This window comes from Rhinoderma darwinii, chromosome 4 (genome assembly GCF_050947455.1).
Source record: "Rhinoderma darwinii isolate aRhiDar2 chromosome 4, aRhiDar2.hap1, whole genome shotgun sequence".
NCBI lineage: Eukaryota > Metazoa > Chordata > Amphibia > Anura > Rhinodermatidae > Rhinoderma > Rhinoderma darwinii.
In genome coordinates this window covers 17,504,453-17,528,218 of record NC_134690.1, presented here as the reverse complement: position 1 = coordinate 17,528,218, position 23,766 = coordinate 17,504,453, and the positions used below count along the sequence as shown (strand labels likewise).

Below are 23,766 nucleotides of genomic sequence, written 5' to 3'. Positions count from 1 at the left end.
ATACTCCAGAGCTGCACTCACTATTCTGCTGGTGGAGTCACTGTGTACATATATTACATTACTTATCCTGTAGTGATCCTGAGTTACATCCAGTATTATACTCCAGAGCTGCACTCACTATTCTGCTGGTGAAGTCACTGTGTACATATATTACATTACTTATCCTGTAGTGATCCTGAGTTACATACTGTATTATACGCCAGAGCTGCATTCACTATTCTGCTTGTGGAGTCACTGTGTACATACATTACATTACTAATCCTGTACTGATCCTGAGTTACATCCTGTATTATACTCCAGAGCTGTCCTCACTATTCTGCTGGTGGAGTCACTGTGTACATACATTACGTATCGTGTACTGATCCTGAGTTTCAGCCCGTAGTGTATGTGGTCTTAATTTTGCGGTCTTCAGAGCTGGAATCTGCGAGCATTCATTGCCAGCTTAATATCTATACAGAGCTTGCTCTGTTGGTTTGTATTCTGGGGAGTGTCGCCTTTATACCAAGCACTGTACAATCATCTGATGCAGGGAAAACTAACTGTCCCCCACTTTTATAGGAGCTCAGATAAGCTGTTAGGGGTTCCTGAAAACAAGTTTGTTGACTGTTTCCAACAGCAGCCAGCAGAATAGTGAATGCAGCTCTGGAGTATAATACAGGGTGCAACTAAGGATCGGTACAATATAAGTAATGTCATGTGTTTACAAGGTGACTATCCATTTATATCTCTACAAAAGCTGTAATATTGTGAACATTTAATATTACATAAGGGTCTCTATCTTTGTGGGCCCTCACGTGTTCATACACACAGTCACAACCCTTCTTATTTGAGCGTAGTTTAAAATTTTGCTGATCACTCCAAAATAATTAATATATTGTGCACGTTTCTTTCCATTTGTGTCATAACCATTTTTTTCATAAACTGAAAAGTATTTTTGAGCTCACAGAAAAATAATCAAAAAAAAAAAAAAATATCTTTGATAACCGTGGGCTTCCGGTATCAGAGGGGAAAAAAGTGGCCAATCACCCATCGCAACCAATCAGGGTTCAGATTTTATTGTCTAAGCTGGAAGAGAGAAAAGCTGACCACAAGCTAGAGATTTTGGACAGTCGGAAAAGGCAGCTGAGACCAGTTTCTGCCGACTGGTGGAGCCTTTTCATGACCCGAACGATCATGACCGATATCTGTAGCAAAGTTTTATCTGCTTTGTTTTATTTTTTATTTTTGCTCCTTGTCGGGTGCAGTCCTTGAAAAGTCATCTACATCTCAATCAGGTGTTGGGAATCTATTGGTTTTGGGCTTTTAGTGGCATCTTTTTAATCTGTGGCTTTTTGTCAAAACGAGCGCACTAAAGGAATGTTTCCCTGGTCTTTTCAATGTAACTTCAAAAAAGCTTGAAAAATGCCCGTAAAAAAAAAATCTATTTAAAAAGAAAAAGGCCTCAAAAACGTAAAACTTTTTTATACAATCATTTTAAAATGTTAAAAAAAACAACTGTTTCGCCCCGATCTGAATGCCTGTTTACGCTGGCCAATGATTGTTGCACTTCGCTCATTGGTTAGTAGAATAAAATCGTTTTTTCTAAGTTGTTTTTTGCATAGCTTTAGAAGTGATTTTGCGCACTATAAATCTGCGTTTCCAATTTGACACACAACAAATTCGAAAGGATCATTTTAATCTTCTAAATCCGTTCTACTATTTCTATTGGGACCATGACAAATCACTGAACAGAAGAACGTCACTGCTCAATCCCTGGTACAGTCCCGGAATAGTCATATGATCGTGTTTACGGTCCTGACCTGTAATATAGGTATAATTAATAGATCTATTCAACCAAAACATTTCTCTAACTTAAATGTGGTTGACAAGTGATTCAGGCGAATAGAGAATTTCAGGAGATTTTTTTTTGTTCTCTATCTCTCGATCACTCTCGATCGCTCTCTCATGATTTTTATTCATTGTTCTATTCTGAGTTCAGTATTTCTTTGGAAATGTAATCCTTATTTTATTTGAAAATCATGCAATTTTCTCTTTTATTAGCTATATTTTTGTTCTAACTTTTTTTGTTTAAATTTTTAAAATCCATATAACCATATTTAGTTATTTTGGCCAAGATGTCAAAGGATTGAAGAAATATGCCACTTGGTGTGTGTGTATATAAATATGTATGTGTGTATTTTTTATAAATCTCTCAGTTTGAAAGATGTAAGGTAAGCACTCCCATTGGAGATCCCATACCATTTATACCATACCATATTATTTATACCATACCATTTATACCATACATTGCTATTTATACCATACTACTTATACCATACCATACGATACTATTTATACCATACCATACAATACTATGTATTGTACTATATCATACAACGTACTGAAAAGCTGAGAAAAAAAAATCTTTGTCACGTGAAAAAAAAAAAAAAAGATTCCTCCATTGTTTTTTGGGTTTCGTCTTTAACAACCTTCACCGTGCAGTAAAAAATTACATGTTAACTTTATTTGGCGGGTTATTCCGATTACGGCAATACCAAATTTATATCGTTTTATTATCTTTTACTACTTTTACAAAGTGAAAACTTAAAAAAAAATATATATAATTCTAAGTCATCATGCAAGACACACAACTTTTTATTTTCGTCGTCGAAGCTGAGTAACAGCTTGTTTTTAGCAAAGTGAGGTGTAGTTGTTATCTGTACCATTTTGGGGTATGTGCAACTTTTTAATCACACTTTTAGGCCTCATGCTTTTGCGGCCGCAATTCCCCCGAAAATCCACGGGAGAATTGCGGCCCCATTCATTTCTATGGGGCCATGCACACGACCGTCGTTTTTACGGTCCGTGCATGGCCCGGGAGCCCGCACCGCAGATAGTACGGACATGTCTTATTACGGCCGTGTTCTGCGTGTCCGGCTCATTGAAAATAATGGCCGCGGCCATGTTTATGGCCCGCGATTTGCGGGCGGCTCGCGGCTGACAGCCGACCTGAAAATCAGGGCCTTGCATATGGCTACGGTCGTGTGCATGAGGCTTTATTATTTATTTTTTTTGGAATCGAGGTAACCATAAAGCAACAATGCTTACTTTGCGAATTTTTTTTTTCCTACGGCGTCTACCCAATGAGTTTAATAACAGTATATCGAGATCCTGATCTGTCCTTTCATAGGATGAATGCCGTCTGTATCTTCAAGCACGATCACCGCGTTCATCAATTGTAGGATTAAACTGACCGTAGAAATAACTTCATTGTTGTTCGAAAACACTTTTTCCGAAAAGTCTGTTTACACGCGGCTTTGGTGGGATCCAAACAATAATAGGGATTTGTGACGATGACTACCGAGCGTAAATAAGCAAGACCGTCAGCGATGAACAATAGCAATATAGTTCTTTGTTGCCAAAATTAATTGTTTGAGCACAAAAATTTGCATGTATGGAAACGTATTTTTCTGTTCCTTAGGCAATACACAGGAGTCCTCGGAACAATATTGCTACACTGCTATTATTTACTAGTGATCCCTTTGTGTAAACAGGTCTAGGAAACAATGGTCCCTACCTGGCATGTCTGAATGTTTTAAGGATTCGCTCCTCTGGTGCTAATCATCTTGTTGAGAAAATAATAGAAACATGGTGAAAAGTCCATCCCGCAAAAATGGACAACCAAGGTTGTGACCGCCTCCATAGGGCTTAAAACAGTCTTAGTTGCTTAATATAAGGCATGTCGTCAATAATATATACATTTTTGGAGTCCCGTTTCTGCTGGGAATCTGTAGCTGATTTTTTTCGTCTTTTTGAGGTGGTGAGTTTGCGTGTGGGCCTTTTCCTAACCCTGTAAAACTGTAATGTAACATGAATAGGATCTCTTCTCTCACAGACTGGATGGTCACTGGGCTCCCTCTTGGACAACAAAGTTTATGGAGGAGGCGGAGGAAGATTATGAATTTTCTAGCCACCCAGTTTGGATTAAAAAAAAAAATTTTTAACGTTAAATAAATTGGTAACGTGGAAACTGGATCTTGTTGATCAGCATTTAGACATAAGGGCATGAACAGATTGCTATACATTTATGGACATGAAAACGGTTTATGATGATTTATTTTATAGCGCCATTTACTTCCAGGGCGTTGTACATATGACATCCCGAGGGGCTTAAATACATGAACATGCTCTAAAAACAAGCAAGTACGAGTAGTATAAGGATACAGAGGGAGAGACGGATACAGAGGGAGAGAGGGCCCCCGTCTGTGGGAGCTTACAGTATATATTTACATTGTCCCTGCTCCGTGCACAGATCTCTGCTGTTTACCTGGAAGATTTCTCTTGAGATGAGATGGTTTAATGATTAAGTTGGCCACAACTTTAGTGGCACTGATAAAGTTGCCATGGATGTGTGAGCAGGCAGCCTTTGCTGCAGACAGTAGGGGTAGTCGGGCACTGAGCTGGCATAGACCAGGACCTCAAGATGATTAATGCTTCCCCATCAGCTGAATAGTTTACCAGAGCTGGCACCATCCTGCCTGTCTCCATGCCCTGCTGGCTCTGTGTGCATTGGGCCATGCTTATTAAATTTCTTATCAACAAAAAAGTTAGTGACCACGGGGTTCTTATTTTTAGGATCAAAACGCCTCTGTAAAACCTGCCTGAAACAGCCAGAAGAGAGGGCAAGGGAGGAGGTATGTGTTTGTGTTGAGAAGAATTCTTACAGGAGCATTACTTCATATCAGTAGTCGGTTACAGTCATTAACCTGTCAGATTCGGAATTCAGAAGAGTAAGCAGAGACGGGTGTTGCTAGTTTCTAGTACTGGGGAGTGCCTGCTGATTGGCAAGACTCACTCAGGTGGAGAACATTCGCTGAGAAGGATCTGGTGGTCTACTACTCATAGGTGTGTGTATATGTAGGTGTGTATATATATATATATTATAATAGTACATTTTCTTAAGGATCAGCAGGCTCAAAAAGTTTAAGAGCACACCAAAAAAAGTCCTTAAAAAAAATCTTCAACACAGTATGTAGATGTGTTTGCTGCACTATTAGCAATTGTATTGTATAGTTTGGTTGATGGAGTCTAACGCAGAATACAGCGGACTCCCCTAATGAATATAACAGACTCGTAACTACAAGTCCACTGGATTCATGGTTTGGCTCTTTTTTGTGCCGTTTGTTCTAATAGTGCATCAGACCTGCCCTTAAACATTGAGGCCCACGGGTGAAAAACTCCCTCAAAAATACCTACTGCTTGCAAAACTTTACTGAGGCCAAAAAAAGCCACAAACACTTTGGATTTCACTCTAAACTGTCTAATGTGAAAACGGGCCTCGTTTACTGCAGTTTAGATTTTATGTTTCCAGAGCAGTTTTAGAAATGAAAGGTGAGATCTAATTGGTTGGTGTGGGCAACAAGGCCAGTTTTTCTGTTAGAGCATTTTGATAAATAAGGTCATTGTGTGTAGGGAACATCATGTTCGCCTTTTCACTAACTGCACACATCTGGCTTCTGCTTTTTTAGCAACCAAAACCGGTTGACGTACACCACGAAAGCCTGAACCAAATGCTACATGTGAATCCTGCTTAGTAGGTACCTGTACCATAACCAAAAAGTGCGTCTACCAAAGGTCTGCTGTGTGTAAACAGTACGTTCTACTTGGAACAACCTTATTGCAGGGATGTCAAGTGTGTATTTACAGAGAAAGTGGTTGGTTGCCCTCCTCTGTACTTGCTCCAGTTCATCGATGTCTTTCCTATACACAGATGACTAAAACCTTACACAATATTCCTTGTGTAGTCTGTTTAGTAATTTCCGTAGAGACAAAATCATGTTGTGCTGCAAAATATACAGATAGATGCACATGACAAAAACATAAGTTGATTTGCCTTGGCCGCAGCTGCCTGGCACTGGTTGCTAAAGTTAAGTTGACTGTCCACCAATGCCCCTACGCACCTTTTTTAGTATCCGTTTTACCCAGTGTTTTCTTGTTTAATATCGAATTGTAGGGAGTGTAAATGTTGGGGGGGAGGGTTAATGTTTCAGTGATTCTGGTGCCCATTTGCAAGCCAATACACAGTGTGGCACTACAGTGATACTAATGCACAGACATACATCCGCAACACCTGTAAAGTCCCTCAGTTCATACCTATGGTGAAAGGGAAACCCGATGGCTTTAGAACCAGCCTTGTTTTTTGTTTTTTTTCTAGGGAATATATTTTAGCATTTTGAGGCCGCAAAGATTAACTGAAAAGACAACAAGGATACGCCCTTAACCTGGTAACGCCGAAGGACTGATATATCCGTCCTCTGCAGCTGCTAGTTCGCGCAGGAGGACGGATATATACGTCCTGTGATGGCGCGGGTACTGAGACTGTACCCACGCGATCAGCGGCAGGAGCACGGCTGTTATACACAGCCTGGCTCCTGCTGCAACTGCCGGAATCGAAGTGCGCTCCGATTCCGGCAGTTTAACCCATTAAATGCCGCTGTCAATAGTGACAGCGACATCTAATGTGTTTGACAGAAGGAGGGAGCTCCCTCTGTCACCCCATCGGCGCCCCCGCAAAGAAATCGCGGGTCGCCGTCGGGTTTCCATGGCAGCCGGGGGTCTAACAAAGACCCCCAGGTCTGCCTTCAGCATCTGCCTGTTAGGCGATGTCGGAGGCATGACCTAACAGGTTGCCTGTCAGTTTTACACTGACAGGCAATAATGCTTTGGTATACTAAGTATACCGAAGCATTATATACGCGATCGGCAGATCGCATAGTGAAGTCCCCTGGTGGGACTAAAAAAAAAAAATGTCAATCAGTTAAATAAAGTTGGTGAAAAAAATTAAAAAATTATTACAGTGAAAATCAAATAAAACTACTTTTTTTGCCCAAAAAGTGGTTTTATTTAGTAAAAGTGTCAAAACAAATCACACATACACATATATGGTATCCCAGCGATCGTAACAACTTGACCAATAAAATGAACACATTAATTAACCTGCCGGATGAACAGCGTCCAAAAAAAACGCAAAAAACAACGGCAAAATTTGCTCTTTTCTCCCATTCCCCCCCATAAAAAATTAAATAAAAATTAATCTAGAAGTCCTATGTACCCCAAAATAGTACTAATAAAAACTACACATTGGCCCGCAAAAATCAAGCCCACATACGGCCACATTGACGGAAAAATAAAACCGTTACGGCTCTTGGAATGCGGCGATGGAAAAACAAGTAATTTTTTTCTAAAAGGCTTTTTATTGTGCAAACGTAGAAAAAACATATAAAACCCTTACATATTTGGTATCCCCGTAATCATGCCGACCCATAGAATAAAGTTAACATGTTATTTACGCTGCATAGTAAACGGCGTAAATTTATAACGTGAAAATGAATGCTGGAATAGCTGCTTATTTTCAATTCTCTCCTAAAATAAAGTTAATAAAAGTTAATCAATATATTATAAGCATCTACAAATGGTACAATTACAAAATACAACTCGTCCCGCAAAAAACAAGCCCTTATACGGCTATGTCGACAGAATAAAAAAAAAAGTTACGACTCTTGGAATGCGACCGTGAAAAAGCAAAAAATAATCCTTGGTCATTAACGCGCAAAATGGCCCGGTCATTAAGGGGTTAACGTCATTGAAACGATGTATGTAAACAGAATTACCGAGCGTGTAACCTGGGGCAGATGTGTTTAGGGTTTAGAAAGCCAAAGTGAGCTTTCTCCTGTGCTTTTCTTTTAGGCAACATCTACAAGGACTTCATTATCCTCATATTTTGTTTTCTCTCAAGTCGCCATTTGTCTAGAGCCATTAATTATGATGTACTTGCCCATTTCCCAAGCCTGTACGCGACATTATCTTAAACACTGAAATACTTGTCTTATGAGTTTTAATTTCAGAATCGATTGTCTCCTCAGATTCATGATGAACTGAAGAAGGTTTTGTGATAAAGAACTTTTTGAGGGAAAACGGTCTAGTGCTTTTTCTCATTGTTTGTCCCTCTACGATGGACATCTGGCCAATAGTATATCGATTAAGCTATATATCATCTCTTCCTAATGATATCTCCCCTGGGACTACACTAACAAAGTTTGACTTTGATGTATCTGTTCAATGAAAGGCCACGAACATGTCAAACTTTATCATCAAAGTTTACCATGACATAAAATAAATACAAAATATGGTTTCTAGCAGAAACCAATCTATATTTTGTGCTACATTTAACATCTTTGTGAAGAAAACGGGGCATTGTTATCAAATATACTTTAACATTACCGCTATTAAAAGCTCACAGTGTCATCGGATGGTGTTTTGGGTTGATGAGAATTGTTTATTTTGAATGAAATCTCTTAACTCCATTTTGTTTTCGTTTTTTTATCTGTCACTTACTCTAAAAAAATAAATATGCCTCCTTTGATCACCATTTTACAGTCTACATATAAGACTGATGTACATAAATAGTTGAGTAACTTTGTAAATATGATATTACTCATCTTTTGCTGATCCTGAGTTAAATCCTGTATTATACTCCAGAGCTGCACTCACTATTCTGCTGGTGGAGTCACTGTATACATACATTACTTATCCTGTACTGATCCTGAGTTACATCTTGTATTATACACCAGAGCTGCACTCACTATTCTGCTGTGGAGTCACTGTGTACATACATTACATTACTTATCCTGTACTGATCCTGAGTTACATACTGTATTATACTCCAGAGCTGCACTCACTATTCTGCTGGTGGAGTCACTGTGTACATACATTACTTATCCTGTACTGATCCTGAGTTACATCTTGTATTATACACCAGAGCTGCACTCACTATTCTGCTGGTGGAGTCACTGTGTACATACATTACATTACTTATCCTGTGCTGATCCTGAGTTACATCCTGTATTATACTCCAGAGCTGCACTCACTATTCTGCTGGTGGAGTCACTGTATACATACATTACATTACTTATCCTGTACTGATCCTGAGTTACATCCTGTATTATACTCCAGAGCTGCACTCACTATTCTGCTGGTGGAGTTACTGTGTACATACATTACATTATTTATCTTGTGCTGATCCTGAGTTACATCTTGTATTATACTCCAGAGCTGCACTCGCTATTCTGCTGGTGGAGTCACTGTGTACATACATTACATTATTTATCTTGTACAGATCCTGAGTTACATGCTGTATTATACTCCAGAGCTGCACTCACTATTCTGCTGGTGGAGTCACTGCACATACATTACATTACTTATCCTGTACTGATCCTGAGTTACATCCTGTATTATACTCCAGAGCTGCACTCACTATTCTGCTGGCGGAGTCACTGTGTACATACATTACATTATTTATCTTGATCTGATCCTTAGTTACAGCCTGTATTATACTCCAGAGCTGGACTCCCTATTCTGCTGGTTATTGGAAACAATCACCTAGCTTGCTGACAAACACCCTGCTACTAGTTTAGCAAAGCTCCTATAATACAACAGGCAGTTTGTTTTCTTCTACATCAGAAGGCTGTACAGATGGTACCTGGTGTTGGTAAGACAATACTTCCCAAAATACAAACCAGAGTATGCTATGTTCAGATTCTCATTGAATGATGGGTGTATGTCTGTATGTGAGAAGTGATTTGAAGGTGGTGATGTATGTCTGTATGTGAGAAGTGATATGAAGGCGGTCGTGTATGTCTGTATGTGAGAAGTGATATGAAGGTGAGTGTGAATGAGACATTAGAGGGTGAACATTGTGAGGAGATTGAAACCTTGTGGGTGGAATTACAAAGGGAGGTAAACACTGAAAAAAATACTTTGTGTAATCTATAGACCCCCCCAATATAACTGAGGAGATGGAAGTTCAGCTATATAAACAGATGGAGCGGGCTGCACAGGCGGGTACTGTAGTGATAATGGGAGATTTTAATTACCGGGATATTAATTGGCGTCATGGTTCGGCTTCAACTGCAAAGGGGAGACATTTGCTCAATCTGTTGCAGGAAAATTTTATGGGCCAGTTTGTGTAAGACCCGACTAGAGGTGAAGCTCTGTTGGATCTGGTCATTTCTAATAATGCAGAGCTTGTTGGGAACGTCAATGTTCGTGAAAACCTCTGTAACAGTGATCACAATATAGTTACATTTTACCTATACTGTAAAAAACAAACACAGGCTGGGAGGGCAAAAACACTTAATTTTAAGGAGGCCAATTTCCCCAGAATGAGGGCTGAAATTTAGAATATAGACTGGGAAGAACTAATGTCAAATAATGGGACAAATGATAAATGGGAGATTTTGAAATCTACTTTGGGTAATTATAGTGCAAAATGTATTCATATAGGTAACAAGTATAAACGACGAAAATTAAACCCCACATGGCTTACACCTTCTGTAAAAAGGGCAATACATGACAAAAAAAGGGCATTTGAAAAATACAATTCTGAGGGTACAGCTGTAGCATTTGTAAATTATAAAGAGCTTAATAATATGCAAAAAAGTAACAAACTCAGCAAAAATACAAAATGAAAGGCGGGTGGCCAAGGATAGTAAAACAAATCCCAAAAATTCTTCAAGTATATAAATGCAAAAAAGCCAAGGTCTGAACATATAGGACTCCTAGATAGTGGTAATGGGGAGTTGGTCACAGGGGATTAAGAGAAGGCAGAGTTACTAAATGGGTTCTTCAGCTCTGTATATACAACAGAAAAAAGAGCAGCTGATGTAGCCGGTGCCAGTGCTGTTAATAGATCAGTTGATATACTGAATTGGCTGAATGTAGATATGGTCCAAGCTAAGTTAAATAAAATAAATGTGCACAAGGCCCCGAGACCAGATGGTTTACACCTTAGAGTTCTTAAAGAGCTTAGTTCAGTTATTTCTGTCCCCCTTTTCATAATATTTAGAGATTCTCTAGTGACTGGTATAGTGCCAAGGGACTGGTGCAGGACAAATGTGGTTCCTATTTTCAAAAAGGGCTCTAGGTCTTCGCCGGATAATTATAGACCAGTAAGCTTAACATCCATCGTGGGGAAAATGTTTGAGGGGCTATTAAGGGACTATATACAGGATTATGTGACAATAAATAGCATTATAAGTGACAGCCAGCACGGTTTTACTAAGGACAGAAGCTGTCAAACCAACCTGATCTGTTTTTATGAAGAGGTGAGCAGAAGCCTAGACAGAGGGGCCGCTGTGGATATAGTGTTTTTGAACTTTACAAAGGCATTTGACACTGTCCCTCATAGACGGGTAAATGGGTAAATTAAGGACTATAGGTTTATAAAGTATCGTTTGTAATTGGATTGAGAATTGGCTCCAAGGACCGTATCCAGAGAGTTGTGGTCAATGATTCCTACTCTGAATGGTCCCCGGTTATAAGTGGTGTACCCCAGGGTTCAGTGCTGGGACCACTATTATTGAACTTATTTATTAATGATATAGAGCAGGGGTCTCAAACTCGGCCGGGTAAGTGGGCCACATATAGAAAAAATGGGAAGTTGACGGGCCGCATTACTTTCAAATTTGATACAATACAAAATTATTGTTAATCAATTAGTTATTTGAACTACTATAACACTATATTACTAGAATAATAATACTACATTACTATAATAATAGCGCTAGGCTTAAAATTTGAGATATTTCTCCACGTGCTTATTTCAACAATCCAGCTTTCCAGTTTAAGTGTCACTAAATGCAGTCCGGCGGCTCAGTTAGCACACATGTCAAGATTGGGCAGCCCCTTTTTAGATAGTGCCGCAGTGCCCTCTGTGGATGCTGCCGCAGTGCCCTCTGTGGATAATGAAACACACCCCTAGATAAGGCCACAGTGCCCTCTGTAGATAAGGCCACAGTGCCCTCTGTAGATAAGGCCACAGTGCCCTCTGTAGATAAGGCCACACACCCCTAGATAATGGCAGTGTCCTCTTCAGATACTGTCACACACCCACTTGTAGATAACGCCACAGTGCCCTCTGTAGAGGCTGCCACAGTGCCCTCTGTAGAGGCTGCCACAGTGCCCTCTGTAGAGGCTGCCCCAGTGATGTCAGGGGCTTGCCCAGAGCTGGAGTCCCAGGCAGAGCGCTAGTAGGCTCTTCCTGGGACTCCAGCTGTGCTCCTGACATCACTGGGACTCCTGCTCTGGGGAAGCCCCTGACATCATTGTCGATGTATGGACAGCTATGTCAGAGGCTTCCCCAGAGTCCCGGAGCAGAGCCGATAATAGCGAATAATAGGAAGACCCTGACACGCTGTCCATATATGGGCAGATATGTCAGGGAATTCCGCAGCGTCCCGGAGCAGAGCCTATACTAGCGCTCTGCCCGGGACTCCGCTATGGGGAAGACCCTGACACACTGTCCACATATGGGCAGCGATGTCAGGGAATTCCACAGAGTCCCGGAGCAGAGCCTGTACTAGCGCTCTGCCCGGGACTCCGGCTCTGGGGAAGCCCCAGACATCGCTGTTCATATGTGGACAGCGATGTCAGGGAATTCCACAGAGTCCAGGAGCAGAGCCGACACCAGCGCTCTGCTCCGCTCTGGGCAAGACCCTGTCACACTGTCCATATATGGGCAGCGATGTCAGGGAATTCCACAGAGTCCCGGAGCAGAGTCGACACCAGCGCTCTGCTCGGGACTCCGGCTCTGGGGAAGCCCCAGATATCGCTGTTCATATGTGGACAGCGATGTCAGGGAATTCCAGAGTCTCGGAGCAGAGCCGATACTAGCGGCTCTGTGTCCCGCGGGCCGCAGATGACAGCCCCAGGGGCCGCACGCGGGCCGCGTGCTTGAGACCCCTGATATAGAGGATGGGGTTAATAGCACTATTTATATTTTTGCAGATGACACCAAGCTATGCAATATAGTTCAGACTATGGAAGATGTTCGTGAATTGCAAGCGGATTTAAAAAAACTGAGTGTTTGGGCGCCCACTTGGCAAATGAAGTTTAATGTAGATAAATGTAAAGTTATGCATCTGGGTACCAACAATCTGCATGCATCATATGTCCTAGGGGGCGCTACACTGGGGGAGTCACTTGTTGAGAAGGATCTGGGTGTACTTGTAAATCATAAACTAAATAACAGCATGCAGTGTCAATCAGCTGCTTCAAAGGTCAGCAAGATATTGTCTTGTATTAAAAGTGGCATGGACTCGCGGGACAGGGATGTAATATTACCACTTCACAAAGCATTAGTGAGGCCTCATCTAGAATATGCAGTTCAGTTCTGGGCTCCAGTTCATAGAAAGGATGAAAAATACAAAGAAGAGCGACGAAGCTAATAAGGGGCATGGAGAATCTAAGTTATGAGGAAAGATTTAGCCTTGAAAAGTGACGACTAAGGGGGGACATGATTAACTTATATAAATATATTAATGGCACATACAAAAAATATAGTGAAATCCTGTTCCATGTAAAACCCACTCAAAAAACAAGGGGGCACTCCCTCCGTCTGGAGAAAAAACGGTTCAATGTGCAGAGGCGACAAGCCTTCTTTACTGTGAGAACTGTGAATCTATGGAATAGTCACCGCTGGAGCCGTCACAGCAGGGACAGGAGATGCTGCAAAAAAGGCTTAGATAATTTCCTAGAACAAAAAAAATATTCGCTCCTATGTGTAGACATTTTTCCCCCTCACTTTCCCATCCCTTGGTTGAACTTGATGGACATGTCTTTTTTTCAACCGTACGAACTATGTAACTATGTAACTATATGTAACTATGTAATTCAGTTCTGAAGATTTGGGAATATAATACAGCATGAAACTCAAGATCTGAATACAAATAATAAAATGTATATACAGTGACTCAACTTTTTATGTATAATCTAGGAGTGAGCTGTGAAATGGTATTCTAAGATGAACATACACTTTAAAGAGAAAAATATATGTATGTGTACTTGTTCTTCAGGAGCATTACATTTCTTGTGTATTTGCAGGAAGAGACGGATTCTGAACCAGAGGAAAGTGCGAGTAAAAGTCCAAGCCCCGCTACTGAGGTTGAGTCAGGAAACGTAGTGACAAGTTCCCTATCTGTTAATGAATACTTTGCCAAGAGGATGGCAGAGCTTAAAAAAACCTTTGCCAAGCGTACAGCGAATATAGGGCAATGCCCAGAAGACAGTGTGGAGAACTACTCAGAGGACGCAAAGAAGAAATCCAAAAAGAAAAAACACAGAAAAAATGAATATTGCCCAGAGGAGCCACAAATGGTAAAGAATCTTCAAGAGGAAATCCGTGAGGAGACCTCGGATTGTCAGGAGAGAAAAAGAAAGCCAAAAAACAAGAGAAAGGACAAAGTTCTGACTGTGGAAAACTCAGAGAATCGCGAGGAGGAGGAAGAACACAAAGATGAGACGCTAAGGAGGAAGAATAAAAACAAAAGGAAAAAAGAGTTGTGTGGTGAAAGGGAGACGGAAGATGTCATCTCTGCTCACCACGAGGACATTGACACCGAGAAGCCAAAGAAAAAGAAGAGGAGAAAGCAAAATAGAACAGAAGCTTAGAATATGAAACTAAAACGTAACGATGGACATTTTTTTATCTACTCATGTCTGTTTTGATGAATTAAAATATGCCAGTGGCCTCTTGTATTTGTGCCTGTGAGTTCTAAATTTTCAGAGAACACCCCTTAAAGTGTAGCTAAACGTTCAACAAACTTCTGACAGGTCATAGTGATATGTCAGAAGTTTTGATTGGTGGGGGTATGAGCACTGAGACCCCCACCAATCGCTAGAACGAAGCAGCTGAAGTGCTCGTGTGATCGCTCAGCCGCTTCGTGTCTGTTCGGCTTTTTCTGGAAATAAATGTATCGTGTACGGACTCAATACAAAGTCTATGAGCCCGTACTCCCGATACATCGGCTTTCCGGAAAAAGCCGAACAGAAACGAAGCCGCTGAGCTTCGTTCTAGCGATTGGTGGGGGTCTCAGTGCTCGGACCCCCACCAATCCAAAGTTCTGACATGTCACTATGACGTCAGAAGTTTGTCGAACGTTTAGCTACACTTTAAATGAAATTTCCTAAAATATCACAATCTGGAGTCAACTTTGTGACTATATTTTCTACAGAATATCAAGTTATTGAAAAATATTACATGTTTGTCATACTGAATGATTTTATTTTTATCTGTGACGTGTGCAGTACTTGAGAATAACTAGGGAGGAGCAAATACATTTTTAGAGCACTGGGGATTTGGTTCGCCTTGATGGAGGAGATTTACTAAACAAAATACAAAAAAAAAATTGTATGTGCTAGAGATTTAGATTCTATAACTTGTTTTTTTGTAAAGTTTTACGCCTACTTCAACCGGTTTTAAAAATGGGCGTGGCTATAGAGTTTCTCCAAACATATTATGCCAAATATGCTATTGTTATAAACATTTGGCACAATTACCACCCACTTATGTTGACATAAGGTACTAAAGGTGCCCATAGACATTAGAGGAAAGTCGGCCATGCCTACCAATTTCGTTAGGATTGGCCGACTAATGTGTTCGGGATGTCCGGACTCTCCCGTTACGCAGTTGTCAGGGGAAAGAAGGCTCAAGCGTGTTGAATTTCAACATGCCCAATCCTTTGTTCCCACAGGAGATAAGCCACTGCGAGAGGAGTCTTGACAGCAGCTTATTCCTCTCCCCAATGCAAACATATGCACGCTCGGCAGGGCGGAGCCTGTATATACGTGAGGGAATCGTCAAGCATAGCTGTTGGCTGATCGAGCATTCATTTCTTATCAATTGTTGCTGTGCAAAATTTTAACTTTCGGCCCGTTGTGTGTATTTTTTTAAATGCTATACAGAAAAAAACGCAGTTAGCACTGCACAGAGAGTTGTCTGTTTTAAAATGTCTGTTTTTTCCTCTACCCCGTCCTTTCCCACCCTTTCTTTTAACAATGTCCCCTGCTAGTAAGGATACTGGTGCCAGTACCAGTACTGTCTGCACCAGCCATGTGCCCAGGCCCAGTACTAATAGCAGCAGCCATGTGCCCAGGTCCAGTCCTAGTAGTGTTCGCAGCAGCCATGTGTCTGGTAGTAGCAGCATCAGCAAGGCAGAGTTGTCCATCTCCAGTGGTTGTGGTGCTTCGGAGGATACGACCATTGGTCAGTGGTTGGCTCGTTCTCGGTAATCTCAGGACGAAGACTCTGACGCAATGGCTTTGAGCCAGGTTTCAGTGGATTACTACTCCTCTACTGTTACTTGTCAAACTAATAGAAGCCTTTCCCTTCCATCATCTCTGGCTTCACTACCCACTCCTAGTAGGGTGCCACCTTTTTATTCTAAGAGCCAGCAGAGGGGATCCTATGGATAAGGAAAATACTCAACAACATAGTAGTGATGAGGAGTTGTTTGAGGACAGTCCGCTTTTGGTGTATGTTGTGGAAGCGGTGGCTGAGATGCATAGCTGTGGTAGTGCCAGTTATGGAGGTGGATATGGTGAAGAGGGGCAAGAAGCCCATGAGAAATAAGAACAGACTGAGAGAAGTGGCAGGGATGATGAGCAGGACTATGATGATGTGGTTTTGAACAGTACGTGGGAACCAGGTAATGAGGAAGTGATGATGTCGTCAGAGGAGGAGGGTAGTGGCGGCGCTGTCGGTGATAAAGAGCCGAGCACAGGTAGGGCCAAAACATTGGGCAAACATTCCAGGGGTGGGCCTTCTGGTATGGTCCGTTTAGGATCAGGTGACAGCGACACTACTGCTGCCGGTGTAGGCTACACACAAAAGCCTGCCAGACAAGGGGCAAGCTCGGGTGGGCGTGGGATTACTAGCTCTTTACGGTACTCTGCCACGTGGCAATTTTTCTATACCTTCCCGAACGAGCAAAGCATGGCACAGTGCCGGATCTTAAAGCAGAAAGTAAGGCGGGGCCAGGGTACAAATGTAGCAACTACTGCTCTATGTAAGCACATAGAGTAGCATCACAAGGCCACGTGGGACGATCAAATTGCCCTACAACGTGATCACGACGATACTGCTGCTGCTCCAAATCTCTACAGTCTCGTTGTTGTTGTCATCATCTCTGTCATCTAGTGCGCCTCCTTTTCTGTCCTGTCTGTTCTCCATAACGGAATCTATGGTCCACAAAACGCTATGTGCCCAGTCATCCAGCTGTCATGTGGCTGAACTCACACTTGGCCAGCCAAGTTGGTGGTGGTGCAGTCGCTGCCATACATTCTGGTTGAGTCCACCGCCTTTAGGCAACTGATGGCGTGCGCTCAGCCTAGGTGGCGGATACCTATCAGCCATTACTTCTCCAAGCATGGCGTTCTTGCCTTGCACAATCACGTGGAGAAGGTGGGCCACTCCTTGCAATTTTTGGTGTGCAGCAAGGTGCACCCCACGATCTACACGTGGAGCAGCAACTATGGGCAGGGACAGTAAATGTCTTTCACGGCCAACTCTTTTTTGCAGTACGATATACCACCACCAAAAAGGCCAGGCATTACTGATACCTCTACGGTTGTGCTGGTTTAACTCTGGACACCAGGCGCTTAGCCTCCTCCTCAACGAAAGTCTACCTGTCCCTGACTGCGCAGAGCGTAGCTAAGAATCCTCCTCCCTCCTTTCAAAGATGCAAAGTGAAGCTGTACAACGCTATATTACTTCTGCTGAGCCTGGGTGAGAAAAACCACATGGAAGGAGTTGCTGCTCTGCATGAAGGAGGAAATCTCAAGCTGACTGTCTCCTCGCAAACTCGCACTAGGCAATTTGGTCGATGATAACGGGAAGAACATTGTGGCTGCACTGCATCTAGGTCACGAGACGCATGCTCCGTGCATGGCATGTGACCAATCTACCAGGCCTATGCAACTATAGATCTCCTGTCCATTGTTTTATACTGTGCCGCTGTTGATGCAGCGGTGTCTATCCCCACCGCTGTCCACTTGCTGCTACTACTACCAACAGTCCACCAGCCCTGCTGCCGCCCGCTGCTACAAGGCCTACGCAACCACAGATCTCCTGTCCATTGTTTTATACTCTGCCACTGCTGAAAAAGCTATTGTCCCTTCATTTTACAGGCGCAAAAACGTTTGCTACTCCAAAAAATTTATAATTTTTGGACCGCTTGGAAAAAGCCATTTCTGTTTCCACCGTGTATGTATAAAAACCTGCAGGCACCAAGAAGGGCTAATTTTTTTACCTATTTTTAATTTTCAAAGAAAATGCGCTAGTGCAGTGTGTTTTTAAACAAGCGGTTAGTTACAACCCGTTACCAGGTGTTTACCCATAACCGTAGATGATGCTGTAGCTTTGACATTAACTTTGCCTTAAAAATAGCTCAAAAGTACTTAGGTCACCTAGGGGTATATCTAAGAGTGTTATACAGGGCTTTTAGAACTATTAGGCAGTGTTATACATGAGTTTTAGGGCTGTTGTTAAAATTCGGGTTCGGTCCAAACCGAAATTTCGCATATCTAGTCAGTCTATTGTGAGGCTCAGTGGGCAGAGGTAAACCGCAAAATTTAAGGGTTATTGTTTAATATAATGACCTAGAATATGGAAAAAAAATCACCCAGAAGTCTTAAACTTGTTTAACTTAAAGCTTGACTTTAACAACAGGTAATTTTCTGATGACCGATTCCCTTTAAGAGTAGTGCGATGGCAGACTATGGGCCTGCAATCTCAAGCATTGATAAGAGCCTGTTTACATAGGCCTGGGCCTCCAGTCTTTTTTTTTTCTCTGGCAAAAATGGAGGGAATCTGATGACAAATCCAATCTCATAGTTTCCTATGGGGTGAGTTTTGTGTCCGGTGTCATCAGATGTGATCCCAGAAGTGTCTTCGAGCTAGATAGAGAAACCATACATGCCCATTTCTCTGTCCGGCTATCGACCACCGGGCAGGTCCACAATTTTTTGTGTCCAGCACAGGTAAATAAAGCACTAGCTGATATGACACAACTGATGTGTGAATGCTCCGTTACTTAGACCAGATTGATACTCTGCCTCATTTTAGGCTCCGAAAACCATTACCACAATAAGCATACAACATAAAATAGTCTTTAATTAAAATGTCTTCTTCCATTTCGATAAAAAAAAAAATGTATGGCCTTACCTGGACTCACTATTAGTGCTAGGCAATCAGGTTAACTTCCAATTCTAGGATTGTCTCCTGAAATTAAATTATTCATAGAATGTTACGACAGATTTTTTTTTTTAGCTATGAAATTGTTACTACAGAAATGGTCAGTAAATTCCCGTTTTTATATACTGCAAGGTAAATATAATGATGATCTGTAGAGAATAATATTCCCATGTGCCTGATACATTTCCTCATAGATTCGTCAGATTTTGGTACCGTAGATATTCAGATTATTGATATGAATATTCATTTCTTCTTTTGCCTCAACTGACGAAGAGGAAATCCCTGGAACGTTAATCCAGTGTTATACAGGCACGGAAATAAAGTGATTGGTAGGGTAATATAGCCAACGACAGTAGTAAGTAAACATTACATTGTTCTACTATTCCTTTCATGGAAGCCGTTATGATATCTGACTGTCAAAATAAAAATACTATAACATTCGTTTAGCTAATCGTACCATGAACTTTAGGTTACGACCAACAACCTGACCAAAAGAAAACGCAACAAACCTGCACCAATTTTCAATGTTTCAATTATTGGCTAAAACCCTGGTATGATGGCAGAACTTTAATAAAAACCAATGCAACATCAATTATTTGCCAACAATCTTTAACCACTTAACGACCAACCACGTACATGGTAGCCGTTAAGGGGAAGTATGGGGCGAGCTCATGGGCTGAGCTCAGTCCATACTCAGCAGGTGACGGCTGTGTTACACAGCTGACGCCTCACTGCAACAGGCGGAATCAAAGATCACTTTGATTCCGCACGTTTAACACCTTAAATGCCGCGGTCAATCATGACTGCGTCACTTAAATTGTTAGAATAAGGGGGTGCCCCCTCAAACACGCCGTCGCACCTGCCCCCCCCCCCCCCGCGACGTGACCGCCGGTGACAATAGTTGTCAAGGCAGCCTGTGGGCCCCCAGGTCTGCCATCTTTGTACTCCTTTGAGCAGGGCTTCAAAGGAGACAGTCAGTATCATGATATAGAGCAAAATATATTCGTATTGCAGTATACTATGCAAACGATCGCTGGTTAAAGTCCCCGATGGGGACTAATAAAAACATTTTAAAAACTTTAAATAAACTTGTTTTTTTTATAATGTTCCAAAAGAAAAAAAATATTAACAATTAAAAAAAAAAAAACCTTTTCCCACTTTTTTCCCTAATGCAATGTTAAAAAAATAAAATAAAAGTTAACATAACTGGTATCGCCACATCCGTAAAAGTCCGAATTATCACAATGTAGCTTTGTTTAACCCACTCGGTGAACGCAAATTGTCAACTTAGCTCTCCAAATAAAGGAATAGAAAGTGATCAAAAAGTCGCATATACCCTAAAATGGTATCGGTGAAAACTACAGCTCGCCCCCGCAAAATTTAAGCCCGGGCACTGCTAAATTGATGGAAAAATTAAGACGTTCTGGCTCTCAAAATTTGGCAGCACAAAACATTTTTTTTAGCAAACGGTTTTATTTTTTTTAAAAGTCGTAAAACAAAACATATAACTATGGTATCGCTGTAATGGTATCAATCTGTAGAATAAGGTGACTGTTTTTTTACCGCCTGATCGACGCCGTAAAAACAAGCTTCCCCAAAAAATTGCATAATCGCAGTTTTTTGACCATTTCCTCACACAAATAATTTTTTTCAGCTTCCCGGTAGATTATGCGGTACAATAAATGGTGCCATGAAAAACTACAACTTGTCCTGCAAAAAACAAGCCCTCATATGGCTATGTCGACGAAGAAATAAAAATTGGCCTGGTCTTTAAGGGGTTAAACAGCCGCTTTGCCGCCATTCACCTTCTCTCTATGGCCAGCCTCACGGTAGGAGTGGATTGGTAGGTGGATGTTTCATCGACATTAACAATCATTGAGATGTGACCGTCTTAACATTCCCTGAGCACTGTACATTGTCTACGGCAAGATGCCATCGGAAAACCTTCAACCGGCGTTGCTCATTTTGTTTGCCGGATCATATTGGTCTACATGTGTTGGTGAGAAGAAAAAATACAATCTCTACCATCACTTGCAGCTTGTTCCTCTCCAGCTGGGAGGGAAGTGTTGACCACTGTTGTTATCTACTGACAGACCTTTAAAAAATGTCCAACACACTGCTGATATAGCGCCAACATACTACGGAGAATTTCACGGGGAAACCTATTAGTACGTTTTTGGAGTGAGGAAAGAAACTGGAGTACTTCAAGAAAACCCACACAAACATGCAGAGAACATACAAGCTCTATTCAGATGTTGGCTCTGGTCGGATTCCAACCCTGGACCCCACCGCTGCAGTAAGGCAGCAGTCCTAACCACTGAGCCACCTACAGTAAGGACGATGACTTCGCCGTTTCATGCTCCTTCCTCTGTATCTCCATTTTTGCACCGCGGTTAAGATTACACCCTGCAGTACATGACATTGCTGCCATCAGTGTTACTTTATCTGACCCTGCTTCCTGAAATGATGCATCCGAATAAAAAATTGTCTCTTTTGTCGAACAAAAAAAAGAAAACGAAGGCGCAATTAAAGGATTATATATGTCTGTGCCAGGCTTGAGAAAAAAAAAAGCGGTTCCGGTTGATTCTTAGCCAGGTGTCCCTTATGTGCCAGGGAGGTACGTGCACTGCGCAGCATAAGTCCACAAGAAGCCACCACAAGACTACGTTATGTTGGCAGCGCCAATGTTTGTGCATTGTCTTGGCATTCAGAGCAGTTTCACCGCTGAGCTGCTGGCTCTTGCCAGTTAAACCATGAATTCCACCTCAGTGCAGAGCAACCTGTGTTTTTATCACTCGGGCTGAACTCTAGGGGTGGGGGGGGGGATGCCGTTTCCCAACAGTTTCAAACAAGAAAATTTGAAAGTATAAAGTTCCCTTTTTTTTTTTAATCTCACACATTCTTATAGTGACTGTATCCAGACATCGCAGCAGAAATTGTATCGGCAAAACAATGAACTGATTGTCTGCTTACCCAGCACAGGTTTTGTTTTGAGGCAGGCAGCAAATATCTGTGAAAGTCGAGCTCTGATTTAACCTTTTATTTCACCAGGTTCTAAGGTGTCTGTAAAAAGAATTCACAGGACTTGCAAATTGATCTACGTTTTATTACGGTTATTAAAATCTGTCTCCAGTAAAAAAAAAATAAAAAAAAAATTCAGCTGTGACTGTAGTATCCGAGACCCCCTTGTCACACTCACAGGATTGTCCCATACGTCTTAATGGAACTTGCAGAGCATCTGCTGCAGAAACAACCCCAATCAAATGTATGGAATGGATTTTTGATTTGCAGAAATTTGTGCAACAAATCTGCATGTGAATATACGCTCATGGGTGACTGGTGCAGCTCTATAAGGCTGGGTTCACACGACCTATTTTCAGACGTAAACGAGGCGTATTATGCCTCGTTTTACGTCTGAAAATAAGGCTACAATACGTCGGCAAACATCTGCCCATTCATTTGAATGGGTTTGCCGACGTACTGTGCAAACGACCTGTTATTTACGCGTCGTCGCGTAAAAATACAGCCTCGTCAAAAGAAGTGCAGGACACTTCTTTGGACGTTTTTGGAGCTGTTTTCTCATAGACTCCAATGAAAACAGCTCCAAAAACGGACGTAAAAAACGCCGCGAAAAATGCGAGTTGGTCAAAAAACGTCTGAAAAGCAGGGTCTTCCCTTGAAAACAGCTCTGGATTTTCAGACGTTTTTGGTCACTACGTGTGCACATACCCTAAAGGGCACACATTTTACAAACTGACTTGTTGAAAGACAAAAAAATGACCGTGTGTTTTTGAAAGTCACCGAGCTCTTCAGTAAAACCTGCGCCATCTCCAGGTGTAGGCCAACCTATCGCCGCCAGAATCTCAGAGTGCCAACTATCTACCCCAAACCCTGCTTGACAAGCAGAAAGAACATCAAGTAGGCCATCCTAATCCAAGTGGGCCCTGGCCCTAGGTACGACCTATTCTACTGCTAATGTTTGTCTATAGAGACAGTAGCGTGTATACTTGATTTTAAGCTGGCACTAGTATGGCGGCTGAGTTAGCCCAGCGCAATATTTAGAAGGGTTCTCATACGGGCTTTGTTGAGCTTCTTCACAGATCCTTCGATAGACTAGAGTATGGGGATCCGTGAAAACGGGACACGCACTGGGGGCAACTCTGATGTGAAAAACAGGCGTTTTTCACTTCCGAGTTTCTCACGTTTGTCGGAATTCTGCCTTACTGATGTGATACTCCCTCCTTTCCAACCCTCTAAAATGTCTTAAGTTTTTTAGTTACCCAAGGAAGGCTTACAAGTAACGGACTAAGTAGATTATTTCATCTATAGTCCTAAAGCAACCATAAATTGAAGAAACTGAGGAACGTTGCCATTATTGGTGAACCAGTCATGAACTGGCAATCCGAAATGATGGTATTAAAAGATTGAAACTTTCAGTATCTGTCTCTTGTAGAAACATCTGCGGAGATTGATGACTGTGGAGAGAAATTAGATGTTACCATATGTAATTTATACCCTGAACAAGTTTAAACACTTGTTGTCTTCCATAAATTCAGGGTCGGGGAGTGAATTTATTTGGCTTGTTGCTGCGTAACTGATGAATGGTTAAGGGGGAAGCTATCAACAGGACATTTGCTTACATTATCCAAGTGTTATGAGGGGTGGGTGTTATCAATCATACGCCACAATCCAATTTTTCA

At 41.8% G+C, this 23,766-nt stretch overlaps 1 protein-coding gene across 1 annotated transcript in view; it reads left to right on the top strand.

Moving 5' to 3' along the window:
* The window catches only part of PINX1 (PIN2 (TERF1) interacting telomerase inhibitor 1), a 190,934-nt gene extending 176,363 nt beyond the window's left edge, over nt 1-14,571 (top strand). Inside the window, exon 7 of the mRNA XM_075863806.1 lies at nt 13,918-14,571. Within this exon, the coding sequence (XP_075719921.1) occupies nt 13,918-14,484 (567 nt within the window). The 3' untranslated portion in view covers nt 14,485-14,571. The remainder of the gene's footprint in view (nt 1-13,917) is intronic.
* Nucleotides 14,572-23,766: the final 9,195 nt, after the last annotated feature.